The sequence below is a fragment of the Benincasa hispida genome, chromosome 10 (genome assembly GCF_027475165.1).
Source record: "Benincasa hispida cultivar pf3 chromosome 10, pf3_genome.v1.1, whole genome shotgun sequence".
In the NCBI taxonomy this organism is placed as follows: domain Eukaryota; kingdom Viridiplantae; phylum Streptophyta; class Magnoliopsida; order Cucurbitales; family Cucurbitaceae; genus Benincasa; species Benincasa hispida.
The window spans coordinates 32,083,765-32,101,529 of record NC_143487.1 but is presented as its reverse complement, the minus strand read 5'-3'; the positions used below and the strand labels follow the sequence as shown (position 1 = coordinate 32,101,529).

General features: G+C 31.0%; 1 protein-coding gene across 1 annotated transcript; it reads left to right on the top strand.

Moving 5' to 3' along the window:
• The first annotated feature begins 12,720 nt into the window (after nt 1–12,720).
• LOC120087724 (Sterile alpha motif (SAM) domain-containing protein) lies at nt 12,721–15,567 on the top strand. The gene is made up of 4 exons (XM_039044602.2): nt 12,721–12,967; nt 13,114–13,200; nt 14,111–14,303; nt 15,178–15,567. Exons 2-4 carry the CDS (start codon nt 13,147–13,149, stop codon nt 15,306–15,308), a joined length of 378 nt encoding a protein of 125 aa, XP_038900530.1. The 5' UTR covers nt 12,721–12,967; nt 13,114–13,146; the 3' UTR covers nt 15,309–15,567.
• The last annotated feature ends 2,198 nt before the right edge of the window (nt 15,568–17,765 follow it).

Below are 17,765 nucleotides of genomic sequence, written 5' to 3'. Positions count from 1 at the left end.
TCCTTTTTTTTCTTGCAAAATAGCTGTTTTATGAATTCATAAATAACATTTAATTATAGTGCAGTAATTAGATGAGCATGATTATCTCCAAATTGTTTTGCCTTTTATGCTTTCTTTTTATACTCCTTGTATACGTTCTTTTCATTTATTGAACGGATTACATTATTGATTATGTTCTCCCTTATCAAAACTTCTATTTTTTTTTTATCCTTAGTTGATTACTTTAATTAGTTAGGTCAAGTTAAATTAGTATATATACCTTAGTTCCGTGGTTGTTGTCTGGTTGTCTGACAACTCTCTATCCTTACCTTGACTTTTTTTTTTGGGTTGCTACATTTGTTATTGACAAATGTGGTGGAGTAATGGAACAACTCCACTTGAAAATTGATTAGGAAGGTAAAATAGACAAATATTTTATAAGCATGTAATAACGGATGGATTTTATTAAAAAAATTTAATAAATGAAATCAAGTATTGTTAAATTATTCAATATAAATGTTATAGAGCAAATTTAAAGGTAGGGTCTTCTAGTTTGTAATAGTATTATACAAACATTTTATTTATTTAATAAAATATGAGATGTTTTATTTGACATTTAGTAGCATTAAACCTATAAACCAATAAACTAACATCCAAGGTTATCATCTGTAGCTTAAACATGTATGTAGAGACATACAGGTGGATCATGTTTAAATGATAACCTAAATGATCTGTAGTAGATAGATAAAGTTGGATACCTTATCCTGATGACACTACGAGTACGACCAACTTTGTAGATGAACAATTGTTGTAAAGTACTACAAATGATCTAATCCCGATCATTCATGTGGAGACATGTGGAAGTTATTCTATACAAAAGAAGTTTGTATAAGATCGGACAACGAAATGACTAGTCTCTTTATATATCAGCATTCATAATTGAGACTTACATTTCACCAGGATGACCATAGGTGACATGACCTGAATCCTGAGTGAGTTGTGAACTTCTGCTTATATAGGCAACCTTTTGATTTGTATGGGTGAGAGTGGCCAGATCGCCGACTCAATAAACCTACCATTTTAGGGATTCGTCTGATTGGGGAGCTGAGAACACAACTATACAAGACGGAATTCACTCCTTTTCCAACATCGGGAAAAGTAGATAAATTACTCTCTTAAAGGTTGATTTTGGGGATTGAACAATGTGGCGTCACCCTCTCTTGGCCGATGGGAATTTGGTCATAATTAGACTATGACTTATTGTTCATTAGAGGGATCAGTGATACTTAAGCAGTTAGATGTAACTATAGGGGCAAAATGATAATTTTGGCCTAGTTGTACTTACGAGTAATTTGTGAAGAGTCATCGCACTGTTGACTGGTTATATCCAATATACACACAAATATATCTGTAGTGTGAAGAGTGTAGCTATCGGTCTTTAGTGGAGTGTCTGATAGTTAATTGAATAATTTAATTAAAGAAATTTAATTAATTATTCAAGTATCATTGGAGCTCAAATTACAGGTCCATAAGGTCCTCCTTGTAACTTAACGGGGATTTAATGAGAACCAATTTTGGATTAATTTGAATTGTTTAAATTAATTGAGGAAATTAATTATATGTGATATAATAAATTTAAATTATTATTATAATGTATTTGATACATTATAATATAAAATTTATTTGAGAGGAAATAAATATTTGAATATAATTTAAATATTAATTATATGAATTAGATTCATATAATTGAATTTAATCATATAATTCATTCATATATATATATATATTAAAATTAATTAATGAATTATTAATTTTTTTAATCTTAGAGAGGGAAATAACTTTCTTCCCCTAATCTCTTTGGATTTGGTTCTTCTTCACAGTTTTTTTTTAAGAAAATAGAGTGTGCTTTCTACGAAAAGATAGAACACAGAAAAACTCCAAAAAAAAAAAAAAAACATTCTCTTCTCTCAATCTCTCTCTCTCCCAAAACTCCAATAGCCCACACAACTTCTTGAATTCTCATCCTAGAGAATACAGAGGAAATTTTCGCGATGGTGTCCACAAAACTTTTGTTTTAAGGCATCCTTTTGATCGTGGCCGATTTGGAGAAGAGGATTCACATGAAGAGTGTTTTCTTTGAGGGTAAGGTCTTCTTGAAACCCTAATTTCATTTTCTATTTACTAAATGCATGTTGTAAATTTAATTTCATTGCATAATTTGTTTATGTATTTTGTGATTATGTGAAAACCAAAAATTGGGACGATCCACGTTTCCACTTAGGACTTTCACAAGATCGTTTACAATGTTGGTTGAATCAGTTTGCAGTGCTTGTCCTTTATCAGCATCATCTTCATCGTCCTTTTTATATTTCATTCTTTGATTTATTTATTCTCCATCAACATCTTTTTTATATTTATTCTCTTCTTACTCTTTACCAATTCATCCAACTCCCCTAGTGAAGTCAGATGCCCCTTATTTATTAAAATAAAAGAAACAAACTAAAAGGTAAGGATTTATGATCAACTTAGTCGTCTATGAACGTAATAAAATATTGTTGTCCATTCTAAGAAGTCGTAGGGAATGAACCACAAATGTCTGTATGTATTAGTTTTAAGATGTCTAAATGTCTGTTGACACCTAAATTTCTTACGTTTGTCTGTTTTCCCTTAATACATTCCACACAAACATAAAAATTACTTAAATCAAAGGAATCAAGAATTCCATCTAACACAAGTTTCTGAATTCTCTGTTTAGATGTGACCTAAATGCTTATGTCATAACATAGCGAAAGTCTCATTTAATTTACGCTCTGTACCACATGAATTAGATAACAAGATCTTGTTAAATGAAGCAAAAGAATCAAGTATATATAGATTATCAATTAAAGAACCAGTACCAATAAGTTTGGAAGCTTGAAAAATACTAACTTTATTATTTTCAAAAGAATAAGAAAAACCAAATTTGTCTAAACTGAAAATAGAAACTAAATTTTGTCTAAATGACGGTACAACAAAATTCTCATTTAGATCCGAATAATAACCAGTTTTTAAATGTAATCTAAAATTTCGAATAGCTTCAATTAGAACTGCTTTGTCATCGCCCACATAGATGAATCTTTCAGCATCACTTGGCGTCTGGCTCCACAGATAACCCTGCATTGATATACTTATGTGAATATTAGAACCAGAATCTACGCATCAAGTATCTGTAAGTACAGAAGCTAAATTAACTTTAGAACAAAACAAAGTAAAATTTTTCCTTCTTTACAAGCCACTTGGCGTATTTTGGACAATCTTTCTTGAACTAACTTCCTTTTTGGAAAAAAAACAAGGATTTTTAGTAACCTGTTTTTCCTTTTTTTTCCTCTTATTTTGTTAAGATGTCCCTTCAGCAATACCTGTAGATTTCCTTTTCTTCTTATCACAAGAGTCAGTTGCCAAATGAGCATTTGTTGTCATTTCTCTCTTAATCTTATATTCTTTTTGCACACATTGAGAGATAAGCTTATTAATACTTCATTTATCCTCCAGATATTATAGTTTATCTTAAACTGGGTGAATTGTGTAAGAAGAAAAATAAGTACGTGATATATGAGTAAGTTTTCATTTATCTTGATATCAAGTGCCTTTAATTTACATGCGAGATTGGACATTTCTATAATATACTCCTCTATGTTCCCATTGTCCTTATGCCTCATGGAAGTTAAAGAAGTCAAAAGACACTTACTTCTCCCTTTTCATTTTTAGCAAAATATTTCTCAATTTGAGAAGGAACTTATTGGCATTTTCACTTCCCGTGATAGAGGCTCGAAAAGACTTCGGAATGGAATGCCTAATAATCATCAGACACATACGATTTGACCGTTCCCACTTCTCTATATTAGCCGTTTTAGGTTGTTCTTTAGTAGAAGTAGGTTTATCGGTTCTTAATGCAAAGTCCAAATCCATACACTCTAGAAGTATCTCTAGGCTTTCCTTCCAAATCTTGAAGTTCAATCCATTCAACTTTGGGATTGAACTCAAATTTCCAAATATTTGAGTAAGACCAACTGAAACAATAAACAATAAAACATATACTCACAAATAAAATATAACAAAATAATTTCACATATGTGGTGTACCCCTTTTAACAAGATACCTAGCACAACATTGATGCCCAGCCTTTGGGCAAAACACCAATTGTAGATGATACTCTCAATGCAATAATCAAAGTACTAATAATAAACTTGGTAAAAAAATAGCATTTTTTTGGACCGACTATTTCTCACACGAGTAATCCTTATAATTGTCACATACTCATTACCACATGCATGCCCAACAATTTGGCCAAATAATTATCTAAGGCCGATAATTATCCGCATAAATTCATGAATATGCACATCTTGTATTTTAGAATTAAACTAATCTAGATAACAGACTTTTGTAACATACTATTTTAACTAATCCAATCTAAAATATAAAACACAATATTATAACAATATTATTGTACAAAAATAATGGGAAAAAGACCAAATAGTCTTTACCAAAATTCACCCAATAATTGCATACACATAATACAATTAAAGCAACATAAACAAGTGAATATCACTAAATATCATTAATCAAATTTATAGTCAAATTCATCAAAATATCAATCAAGTTTAAATTTAAATTCACCAAAATATCAATCAAATTTAAATTTCAACCATAACATGATCAATTAATCTTGAATCCACGACCTGATCAATTAATATTGAATCCACAACATGATTAATCAAATTTAATTTAAATCCATAAATGGTTAATCAAAATTAAACCAAATTTACAAGATTATCAATCAAATAGAACTTAGATGCATACAACCATCAATCAATTGCAAATTAAATAGGAATTATCGACATGATTGATCAAATTCGATTGATTTATTCTTGACAAATACACAAGATTTATGATCAATTAAAAAAAACACAGAATTGAACATTAATTAGCTCATAAATTATAATTTCCTTATTTTTCCACTGTGATCTCATTATTTATTACATTAATAATCACTATAAAAGACAGAAAAAAAATTATATCCTCAGTCCACCCTTAGATATATATATGAAGTTGTGTACTGAATTCATCTGACTGCAAGAAACTAAGCCTACGTCTGGCGAGACTTGCGACCGTAGTATTGATGGTGCTCTACCGGCCAGACTTTCAATTGTACTCATGTATTTAGGGGTGATCATCAACCGATTGGGGTCGATTTTCCGACTAGACCGACATTGAACCGACCAGAATCAATTTGGAATCTGACAAAACCAGTCCCGACTGTCAACTGAGCAGAAACACAGTCGGTCAGTTTGGTTGGTTTTTTCATTTTCCTTTTTTTAATTATATTTATTTATTAAAATTCTTAGAAAAATTGCTCTTAAGTAAAAGTTATATTTAGTTATAAATCATTATCGTAATTTTTTAATACAAATAAAAAATCAACTATTTATTAACAATTCAAGATACTATTCACATTTTAATACTTATGGAATAGATGTATTAAAAATAAAATATTGATATGATTTGATTTAAAATCCTTAATATTTAAGGATTAACATGTCCATTGTTTGAGATTGTGTTCGCTTCACTTAATTGCTTAAAGAACCCCTAATATATATTACATATATATTTGAAAATAAACTAATATGAAAGTCGAGAGTGTACGTCACAAATAGAAATGTCACATGACACATAGTCACATACAATCAAATTAGAAATTACAATATAAAGTTAGTTGTCAAATACAACCAAATTACAATAAGACATAAAGTCAATTGTCAAATACAACCAAATTACAATAAAATCAAATGATAAATACTTAATCGGTAACTGACAACTTTTCAAAATATGAAAGGTCTTGAATCTTTTTTTTATTGTCCATAACCGCTCTGAATCCTATATAATTAAGATTAAGAAGAGAAAGACCACCTCATTAAGATTTTAAACTAACAAGTTACAACTACAAAATACAAATGAATAAAGTTTAAAGTTAAATAATTGAATAAATACCTTCTTCAAATAATGAAGCTTCTTCCACGTTATGTTGAACTTCAAGATCTATTGGACCTGAATTTAGCCAATTTTGAGTATAAATGAGAGCCTCCACTGTTTTCGGAGTCAATGAACAATGTGATGAATCAACAACACGTCCTCATGTACTAAAAGTTGACTCAGACGCTATAGTAGATACTGGAATTGCCAAAATATCTCTAGCCATACGACTAAAAACCTCAAACCGATGACTGTTCATCTTCCACCATTGAAGTATGTCAAAATCACCTTCATTCTTAACATTAGCTTCCAACAAATAAATATCAATCTCTAACCCCTGTTCGAAAGGTGTAGTCTCATTGCCTTCAAAATCCATATCAATTGTATCATAGACAAAGTCTTTACCCACATTTTCAGTTGGATCACAATCAATCATGGTCTCTGAGGCTGAGACAATTGGTGTATTAGTAGTACTATTCCCAATCCCACTCCCCCTCCCACTCTGAGTAGTACTATACTCATGAAAGAGAGTTTACAACATTGCTCCACTACATTTCCCATAGATTTGGGAACCTCTGGCCCCAAAAAAAAAAAAAAAAAAAAAAAATTTAAGGCAAAAAGATACAAACCTTAACTCTTTTTGAGGATCTAGCACAATAACAACATACAACAATAGATTATTTTTTTCATTGTTCCCCCAATACTTCTCAAATTTGGCCTTCATGTTATTGGCCATTCCAACTAGCATTGCATTTGCACTACCAATATTCAAACGTATACAATTCTGAACCATTGTAATCTGATGAAAAACCATATTCAAAGTGGTGTACAAAGACCCTGAAATTTTCAACGTCACATCATAAAAGACCTTTAAAAACCTAATCAACATCTTAGCATTTGTCCAATCTTCTTTATTTGGTGACAAATCGTGTCTATAAGAAGCATCTTCATCTTCTAATCTATCAAAAGCCTTTTCAAACCTCACAGCTCCTCAAGCATCAAATATGTAGAGTTCCATCTAGTGGGAACATCAAGACATACATAACTCTTACAAGAAATTTTTTCAATTTCAATGCACTTTTTAAATTTCAAAAAATGTGCAAAAGAAGATCTTCTAAATCGTACAACATATCGAATCCTTTCAATGCAATCATTATGTTCATTAAAATCATCACATATTATGAGATTTAATATATGAGCACAACAACGAACATGCAGAAATTCTCCACCAAACAATAATCCCTTATTAAATCTTTTCAGAAGATAAGCAATGGCAGTATCATTCAAACTTGCATTATCAACCATTAAAGTCATTACCCTTTCAATGCCCCAATCCTTCAAATTCTTTTCAATGGTTTTACCAATAACATCACCTTTATGATTCTCAATTGGACAAAAACTAAGTATCCTTATATGTAATCTCCAATCAAAATCTATGAAATTGACAGTTAGTACCATGTAATTTATATTTTGTCTTGATGTCCAACAATCCGTAGTGAGAGAAACTTTATACTTCTTGTTAACAAACATGTATTTCAAACGCTTTTTCTCATTAACATACAACTTAAGCACATCTGTAGCCACAGTAAACCGAGATGGAACAACAAATCTAGGTTGACTTGCACATGTTAATCTATCGACAAATTTCTTAAATCCTTTACCCTCCACAAACTTGAATGGCAATTCATCAACAATTACCATTTCAACCAACGCTTCCCGAAAACTCTCTAAACTATATGACTCACATACAAGTTGCGACATATTATCCCCAACATTGTTTTTGTCTTTAATTTTGAAAGCTAATGTCATTTGGGTTAGATCTCTTTTTCTAGTAAGGGTATTTTTTACAATTTTTCAAATGATTCTTCATAGTTTCAGTACTATTACGTTTAGAATGACATGCATAGACAACTCTATAATACTTATATTGAGCATGAGGGTCTTTAGGATCACCTTTTAGCCTCTCAAAATGATCCCAAATCATGGATTTTTTCACAACCTTCCTTCTTTTTGGTGGATTTGGAACATCTGATGTCTCATTTGCTGAATCAACATCAACGATATTTATATTGGCATCCCGTTTTTGTATCTCGTTCATTTTTTGAAGCATCAGTTGGAGTTCCATCAAATTCCATATCCGTTGAATCCATGTAGCTGAACCACACCATGTCAAACGTCAATATCATACAATTCACAAAAACTCAAATTATTTCAGCTTTACAAAAACTCGAGTCTCAAAGTATTTACAAAAACTCAGATACCCATACCCTTACTTATCACCTTATGCATAAAACATGAGCCAATAAGGAATTCGTGCCAGAACACACAATACCTCAATAGGTTTCACAAATGACTCATAAGAGATAATAAGGGGAGTAACAATGTCTCTAATCCTCATGTACACTACCTTACCTCAGTAGAAGAACAACCAACACTAATCCCCAATTTCTTACATAAATGTAAACTTTCAATACAAGAGACTAAGCAACTCAAATTTGTTAAAATTGTGAACTAAACAATAAATTAGCAATATTAAACACTAAACAGAACTCTATCCATAACATTTTTCAGAACTCGACAACATTTTATGAACACTGACCAAATATAAAATGACCCTTTTATGAACTCAACAACATTTTTCAAAACTCATCAAACCCAAACCGGTCGAAGTGGGTATTTATATTTTATTTTATTATATATGGAATAGTTTATAACACTGACCAAAAATAAAATGACCCTTTTATGGAATCGTTCAACCCAACGGTACGGATTACAGACCTGCAGGCAATCGTTTATATTTATAACACTGACCAAGAAGAAGAGAACGATACAGAACTGCAAGTAACGACCGGCTGAACGTTCGCTGAAGTTTGTCTGAATGAAGAGGAAGAAGATTGCTGAAGTTTATCTGAACGAAGAGGAAAAAGATGACCGACTGAAATCGTTCAACCCAACGGACAGATTACGGAAGAAGATGACCGGTTGAAATCGTTCAACCCAAGAGGAAAAAGTTTGTCTGAACGAAGAGGATGGATTACGGAACGAAGAAGGAAGAACGATCGTTGAAGAAGATGCTGAACGAAGAAGATGGCTAAAGTCTGAACGAAGAGGACGAAGATCTGGCGCTATGGATGGAAGAATGGAAGAAGAAGTTGAAGATCCCTAAATTTTTAAAATACCACTTTATATATATATATATATTTTAAATAATAGGTCGGTCGGGTCAGGTAATAACTCGCTCCAATCGCCGCTACAATCCATTTTAAAAACCGACATCGACCGCTTCTGTATGCTTTTCCAACCGTTCGACTCCATTTCGGCCGGTTTGGGTCGGTCGTGTCGGTTTTTCGGTCTAACATACTCACCCCTACGTAATATGCATAATCTGTGCATATCTTTTTAAAAAATTCTTTTATTTCTTTAATCAAACTTTAAAAGAAACCAAAATTGAATCAAATCTCAATAGAAAACAAACTTAAACCAACAATATAACATAAAATTCATGCTCTAATACCACTTGTTAGCATAAATACTTTATATCTATATTAAATAAATTAGTCGTAGGATCATTCATTCCAAATTGTCAAGAATAAATAATATATCGGATTCCATTGAGATTAATGATAACTTCAAGATGACGTGGTTTTAAGATATAGTTTTTCTCAACCAAAACTTCGAATGCTCTTAGTGGAATTCCCTCAAGATGGGATTAGTGTTTATTGTTTTGGTATATATTGGGACCATAGCGCCAAAGTTTCTTTATATACTAGTTCAATTAGGGTTACCATTAAAAATAATTAACTAGGAATAAGCTTCTACCATTAAGTCCATAATCCAAGGCCTTAATTAGTTAGATCGTCCAATCTAATAAAATAACTCAGTGTATAAAATATTGATCCACATACATAAGTCATACTTTAATTATACGTATTATTATTATTTAAATACGTCTAACCGTCCCTTTATTGTATTTGTTAATTTGAACCTTATTGAGTTCAAATCTACCCCTAATAATTACAATAACTTTTAATTAAAAAATGCACAATAATTTATATAATTATCCTTAGACAATTTTGAACCCCTAGAGAATAACCTAACTCAACTTCCTTTATAAATATATCGCTTCATATGAGACAACTTAAATCATACATTCAAACTCTATAACTTTTATGTTCTTTCACTCTTTGACTTAAGGATCAGAATGTGTATGACAAGCACCATATCAGTGTGTAGGATTTTTTCTTTTAGAGGCTACATTATTCTCCCCTTCACATATATTCATCGCGTTAAATTAATAGACACAATAATTTTTAACTAAAATAATAATAATAATATAATATAATTTGATATGAACTATTTGGTATGTTCATGACTCGTACTGATCATCCATCCAACACAGGAACAACAAAGTCACGTGATAAAACTGAAAATAGAAGCCACGGATAATCTTGAAAAATAAAAATTCCGAAAATTAAAAAAGGGACAATTTTAAATAAGCCTTAAATTAAGGGTCCAATCTTTATTCCAGGAAGGTAATTACATTACGTTATAAACACAAAGCCCAAGCCCATTGATGTATGTGGTGTGTGGTCCATGATTTTCATTATTATTAATTATTATTATTATTTGAAACGTATGCGACGGTCGTGGACACGTGCTGCACATGCACCTTCATTCTTGCCAATTAATCGGTGTCCGGTGCCGGTCCGGTCAATCACCGGCCGCCACCGACCCTCCCTCCACCGTCAAGATCTTCCCACTCCCCGGAATCCTTATCTTACGGTTCATATTCCTTCCTATATCCACTGTGCTGTGCTTTCATAGGATACAAAATTATTAATTTATTTTTCCACGTGTCGTGGACCCCACTGGCACCTCTATCACTGACACGCATCCATATATGATTTCTTTCCTTCTTTAAATATGATACTCCCTACGTAATCAATCAAAAAAATTATTTTTTCCTTTTGATCCACAATCTGATCATTAATAATTAATAAATAACATAAAAACTCAACCTTTTTCTTTATCATGTCTAATCATTTATTTTCCACCCATCTTAAAAGGGTTCGTAATATTATAACCCAATTTTCACTTCATGTATTATTAAAATTCGAATACCCTATACCTTTTGGTAAAGATATGTAGTTTCAATTCTACATGTACTATCTTTAAAAAAATTAAATAGCAATTATATGATAAAAGCATCGTTTATATTATTATTATTATTAGGTACAAACAAAGTCTCGTATTAGTTAGAAAAAAAACGAATAATAGTATATAAATGAAGAAAATTATTTTTTATCTTTCAAGATCTTTTAAGTTGTTCCAAAATCAAAACCATGAGAAAGTTTCGAGTTATTATAAAGTAACCCAATAGATAGAGACATCACAATAGATAAAGACACAAACTATCAATTAATTATCATCCTTAAAGTTATTAGGTCAATCTATTATCCTACCAATATTAGAAAGATGTATTTTTTATTTATTTATCTATTTTTTAAAATGAATTTAGTTTAACTGATATAAATATGAAATATTTTTCTTACGTTATTTATGTTTGAATTTCTCATTATCTTATAAAAAAGATGTCTTTATTTAGTATAATAATTATGAAAATAAAATATTGAATATCTAACTTAGAAAAACGCATGTCATTTAGCACTTTTAAGTTCACTTTCCCTATAAAAGGAATGTCTTAAATGAGTAGTATGAAAATTAAAATGATATTTTTGAAGAAATCATAGGCACAAAGAAGTGAAACCATTTTGCATGAATGGGAAATTTTTTGAACATGATTTTATTCGTTTTCTTCTCTCTATACATGACGTGACATAATGACAACGAAATATGCTCTTTTTTATCATAATTTTTTTAGGTAAATTACAAAATCCAACATAAAATAGTTAAATTTATTTTCTATACGTTTATAAAAATTGAGTCCTTAAATTTGTATAAATATTAAAATTAAACAATGAAACTTATATAATTATAAAATTATCATAATTTTATAAATTTGAGAATTCAATTTTTATCATTTCAAGGTCTAATTTATACAATTATTATAAATTTGGGGTCCAATTCTCACACTTGTAGAAGTTTGATGATCAAATTTTTACAATTAAGAGTTGGAGGGTGTAATTATAACTACCACCATGCTTCTAGATGATTTTTGTAATTTCAATTTTATTTTATGTATTTTCAAATATCCAATTTTAGTTTTTATACTTTCAGGAAATCTAAAATTTAATCCCTACTATATGTTTATCGTTGATCTTTTCATTTTTTTATTTATTATTCATTAGCATTTTTAATCTAAATCCAAAAGAATATTCACATATTAATTTTCTTACATAAAAATTATTATTATTAATTATCTAATCAATATAAATATAAATTAATAGTCATTGTGAAAATAACAATCAGACCTAAAATATTTGGCAAATATAACACTATGTAAGAGAATGTGCATATATAGTAGATTATGTTTTCGAAGTCTATCATTGAAAGAACATATTAATAGTAAGAACCTATTAACGATAGTCTATATATTTTGCTATTTTTTTAGAAATATTACTATACAATTTAATTATTATATCTGGAGCAACTAAATAATTGAATAAATCTAAAAATACATGGATTTAACTAAAAAAAAGATGAAGGGAGGAAGAAAATAGTGTTTGGGTGAGTGAGGAAATATAAAGAAGAAGCGTGTGGTAGACGAGAAGTGAGAAGCGCGTGAGGAGGAATGGAGTTTAGAGACAGTAAGGTAAGGCAAAGCATAGAAGTGCGAAAGAGAGAAAGAGGAAATGATCAAATGAATCAAAACCCCAAACTCTCTCATTCTCAACAACGCTTTCTTTCTTTCATTCATTCAGTTTCATCCATTTTCACTTTTCCTTCTTCTCTCCTTCCCCTTCAATCTCTGTTTCTGAATCAAATGTCCTGACCACAACAGACAACAAACAACAACAAGGTCAGTTTCAACTTCTTCAATTTCTACTTTTTTTTTTTTTTAAAAAAAAAAATTTCTATATGACCTGAAGAATTTCCTCTTTCAAATTTTTTTTATGGGATTTCATTTTTCTTCTTCTTCTTCTTGTTGGGTTTCCGAATTTTTAGGTTTTCTGAAATTCGGGAGGACTTGATAGGGAGATGAACAAGGAACAGCGACCTGAACCTCTTGATTTCTTCATTTGGACTGTTGAGGTACTTCATTTTGGATCTTTTCTGCTAAGATCTTAAACTTCAATTCTTTATTCTTTGGCTTTCTACTTGAAAATCTGAATGATTATGTTATGTCTTAACAGTGTTGGTCTGGGGAGTTTGAAATTGATGGCTAACCTTTTTCATTGATTACTTACTTCAATTATTTGATCGTCATACACTGTTGATACCTTTTTTCCCTTTTTTTTCCCCTGCGTATTAATGGTAACGTGTGATTACTGGATCAATGGGGTTTTGTTAAGATTAGGATTTTAGTATTTTGTTAGTCACTGAAGACTTTCAAAGTAATTGTAAATAGTGAAATGAAATAATTGAATTCATCGCCAGTCCCTATTGTTAATATAGGAGCTTGATTCTCAAATATCACTTCCTGGAATTCATATATACAGGCAAAGATCTGTTTATTGCACCAGGATTTGTTTTCCTTACTATTTGGAATTTTGGACTTTACCTTTTCATACTTCCATCTTCTTCTTTACTTTTCTCTTTCTAGTTTTGAACTTCGTAGTTAGTTTGAACTCTCCTAAATTTGATTCCTAAAAATTTCGAATATAAGAAACCATATTTGATGGAACTAAAAAATTTATATTGGCAATGTCATACTGTTTCTATGTGCTCCGTTTTCAGCATCCTTTCAAGTTGGAGTGTTTATGTGTGGCACTGCTTATCTTGATACTTGTGTAATTTTCTGGTACTTTATCTTGCCGATATTGTTTAATTCTTATTATTTGGGTAGGAGAAGATATTCTTACATGGAAAAAAAAAGATATTTTCAACATTTGGATTATACATCATATTACATCTCGCGGGCTAAAATTTTAACAGAATGTAATAAAAATTGTTTTATAATATGCCTCCTGCATGCCTATTACAACGTTTTTTTCCCCCTTAGGATGTTGGTTTGTGGTTGGAAGAGATAAATCTTGGAAGCTATCGCCAGATTTTTAAAGAAAATGGGGTCAATGGGGAGTATCTTGAAGGCATGTCTATGTTCACAACTGAACAGATTCTAAGGTTTATCAGACGATGCCATATGAAATGGGGAGACTTCATCACACTTTGTAAGGAACTCCGACGAATTAAAGGTCTGTGTGCAAGACAATTTTTCTTCTCCTTTTAATTCAAATTTTTTGGAAAAAAGAATTTCAGGGCTGTCTTTGCTGCTATCATCGAATATTTTAGAAACTCCTGAATATGATTCATAATTAATTAAATTCTAAAACAAAACTAAATGCACCAAATCTAACTAACTGTATGTGAATTGGCATATTTTACAATGAAGTTATAGTAAGCCATTTTCTGGAACCTTCTTCAATGCCTCTCATCTTTTCTTTTTACTCTCCATTTTAAGCAGTCTGTATTTATCTTTAAAAGTTTGGAGGTGTAGATTCATCTATTTAACTCCTTATTTGATTTGATTGCAATCTCCCGTTGTCATTAGCATGTTTCTGATAGAGGTAGTTGAGAAATTGATGCACACTCCTATTGTTATGCTAAGAGGAGGTTTGAGATAACTTTTGAGGGTAGGCATCCTACTGCCCTCTTTTTATTCTTTAAATATCTTTAGAGGAAATATTAGACTAGTAATTTTTCTTAGTGAGAAACTGAGCTTTTATTGAGAGAAACGAAATAATGTATACCGGCATACTCATACAAGAAAACAAAGTCTATAAAAAAAGGAGTTTAAATGCTAACTGAAGAAATAGACTCCCAAATCAAAGCATTAGACTATTTTAAGGTGCTTTTAAGTATTTTTAGAATTTTCAAAATCACATTCAACTTTGTTCTTAATTCCAATGCAATAACCTGATCTATATGTCTGCTTTAACTTTGCTTTTGAAACATTAGAACTTTCAGAATCGCCATTTCAAAAGCAAACCTACCCTAACTATGTATATGTCTGCTTTTCCAGTTGAAATTAAGATCATGCTGTTTATTCTTTAAGTTATGTACTTCCAGTGGCTTGCTTGAAAGGGGAGCAAAAGGTACGTCGGCCATGGTGGGCACCATCATGCCTCTCTATGGTGTTTCTCAAGGTGGCTAAGCGTAACAGACAATCTCGAGTTGTTTCCTTGAAGCTGGAACCATAGAGAAGCGAGGTCATCTTATTTGTATGCGCTCATGTATTTCCTTTTATGCGTGAAGAATATAAAGGTAGGGAAGAAACATATTAGTTAATCCTTTTCTAAAATTTTAATCAGTCAATATCACCCGTTTTTTTCCTCCTTTGTTTAGAACTATGTCTATATACAAGGTTTATGTGTTCAGTTTGGCAATCCGCTTGAGGAAAAACAATGAAGCAACCAAGATCTTGTTGCAAATTATACAAGTTTTGCTCTTTTTCCCTCACTAACTCTTCAAACATGTATTTACTTTCAACATTCTGTTTCATGATGACTTTGATTTAGCATTCTTGAGTAAGAATTATGCCTGTTTGTAGTCGAATCATGTTTTCTCCTCTAGTTTAGGACAGTCCTTTTTTGGGTGGGGTTTCTTATTATGGTATAGGATAGTGGTAGAAGCTTGCGAGTTTCGGAGCTTACATTGGACACTACTTATTGTTTGTACATTGAACTGATAGTGCAAAAGGATACATTTAATATCTTTGGCACTCACATCCACAAACCCACATGGAAGACAAGCGACATTATTCGATCATCTTCTTCCAAGAACTGCAAAGTAGGAGATAGAATAGAAAGTTTCCATTTAAATCCCACCAAGACCTCACTTCCCATTGTTTCAGGTGAACTTTCCTCTTCTTCCATGATCTGGAAGGTTGGTAATTCAGTTTCTTATCCCAATATGCAATGGAAGTTGCGTATTATTTATTAGATTCTGTTCCAATCATCAACTTCTGGTGATTGGAAAGGTCATCTGATTCACTCAATTCAGAAATGGACAACCCACATGGTCAGCTTAGCTAATAGACAAAAGCCATATAATAAAGAAAATTGGAGCAGGTGAAAAACCGACCAATCATGAACATGGGGACCCTCTTTCTAATAGAGTCTAATCGAGTACTTTTCTTACCAAATCCCTTTCAAGTATAAAGAACAATCGTTAGTTACAAGAACAACCATCCCTCTAGTGTTTGTCATTGCTTCACTCTTAACTGGTGCTCGAAACAAAGTTCTTATCTCGTCCGTCGATCTCTCAGGATGGTAATTGTGCTCTATTCATTGAGAATCTACTTATATTGATTTGATAACATTCATGGATATCTTATCATTGATTTATCGCTACCCCTTTGCAATTGGATGTAATTACATTCTTATTCTAAACTTGTTACTAGCCGTATTGTTATTTATTTCGATGGAGCAAAATCCATATGAACCTTTTTTGTAATATTTGTACAAGAGTCGCAAACCATTTTAGGTCATTGGAATGATGCAAATGGTGGAAAGGAATTTTCCTCGGAAGGTAGAATGCGATTTCATTTTTTGGTAGTTCATGTAAACATTGATTTTTAACGTAATAATGTTCTCTAATTAGTTCTTAATATTGGAGGTTATTGGGAATATTTTGTGCATAAACAATTTCAAAGGCCATCTATGTACTTGACAATCACTATTTATTATAGTGGGGTTTATTGGAAAGGGCTAGTTGCATAAATGACTATCATATCCAAAATATTTATAAGTAGTACAAGGATAAAACAATTGATCAGATATTGTATTTACTTAAAAAGCTCTAATTTTTTGTGAGCCCACCAAATGAAACTAACAAATTTCAAATTTCCTATTTTTGCTTGCTTTTCTTTTCGATTTTTTCAAATAGGAAGTTATCATCGACGACACTTATTATAGTCTTATAAGTGATTATCACTAATAGACTTTTATCAACTAGAATCAATCTTGAAATATTAACATTTAAGGTTTTTAGTAGTTATTGATAATTAGTTATCAATTTTGAAAGAAAATTGTAAGCTATTGGTGGTTATCACTTAAAAGCTATTAATTGTTATCTTCTGATAGACTTTCATCAATGAAAATCAATCTTGAAATATTAACGCTCAAGGCTTTCAGTGACCATTATTGATAAACTTCTATTGCTAGTAATCAACTTTGAAAGAAAATTGGGAAGTTGTTAGTGGTCATTGCTTTTAAGCTACTAGTTGTGGACTTTTGTTAGTGGCTATCAATTTTGAAAATATATCATTGATTATTAGCTAAGTTGTTGAGGTTCAAACAACGCTCTCCACTTATACTTCATTTTGTGTTGGTTTTTCTGTCCATGATGATGATTAATTATGAATCTTTGATTATTATTATTAATGTTCAAAGACTAACACTTAAAGTTATAAGTTATAATAGTTTATCAATGAGAAGTCTATAAGTGACTATCAATGAGAAGTCTACAAGGAACTATCATTGGTATCTATATTCTAAATCATATACGTCATAAATATCACTGATATCTATCTTAGTTATATCATTAATATCATCGATATATGGATATTACCTAAGTTCTATTTTTGTTATCACATATACTACTTATATCACTCATATCATGGTTGTCAGTGATAGTTTCTATGACTGATAACATGT

Excerpts from the sequence above, each read along its gene's own strand:
- LOC120087724 (XM_039044602.2), top strand. The coding sequence starts at position 13,147 with ATGAACAAGGAACAGCGACCTGAACCTCTTGATTTCTTCATTTGGACT. Across the intron at positions 13,201-14,110 it reads TCTTCATTTGGACTGTTGAG|GATGTTGGTTTGTGGTTGGA; the intron begins GTACTTCATTTT and ends TTTCCCCCTTAG. Across the intron at positions 14,304-15,177 it reads GGAACTCCGACGAATTAAAG|TGGCTTGCTTGAAAGGGGAG; the intron begins GTCTGTGTGCAA and ends ATGTACTTCCAG.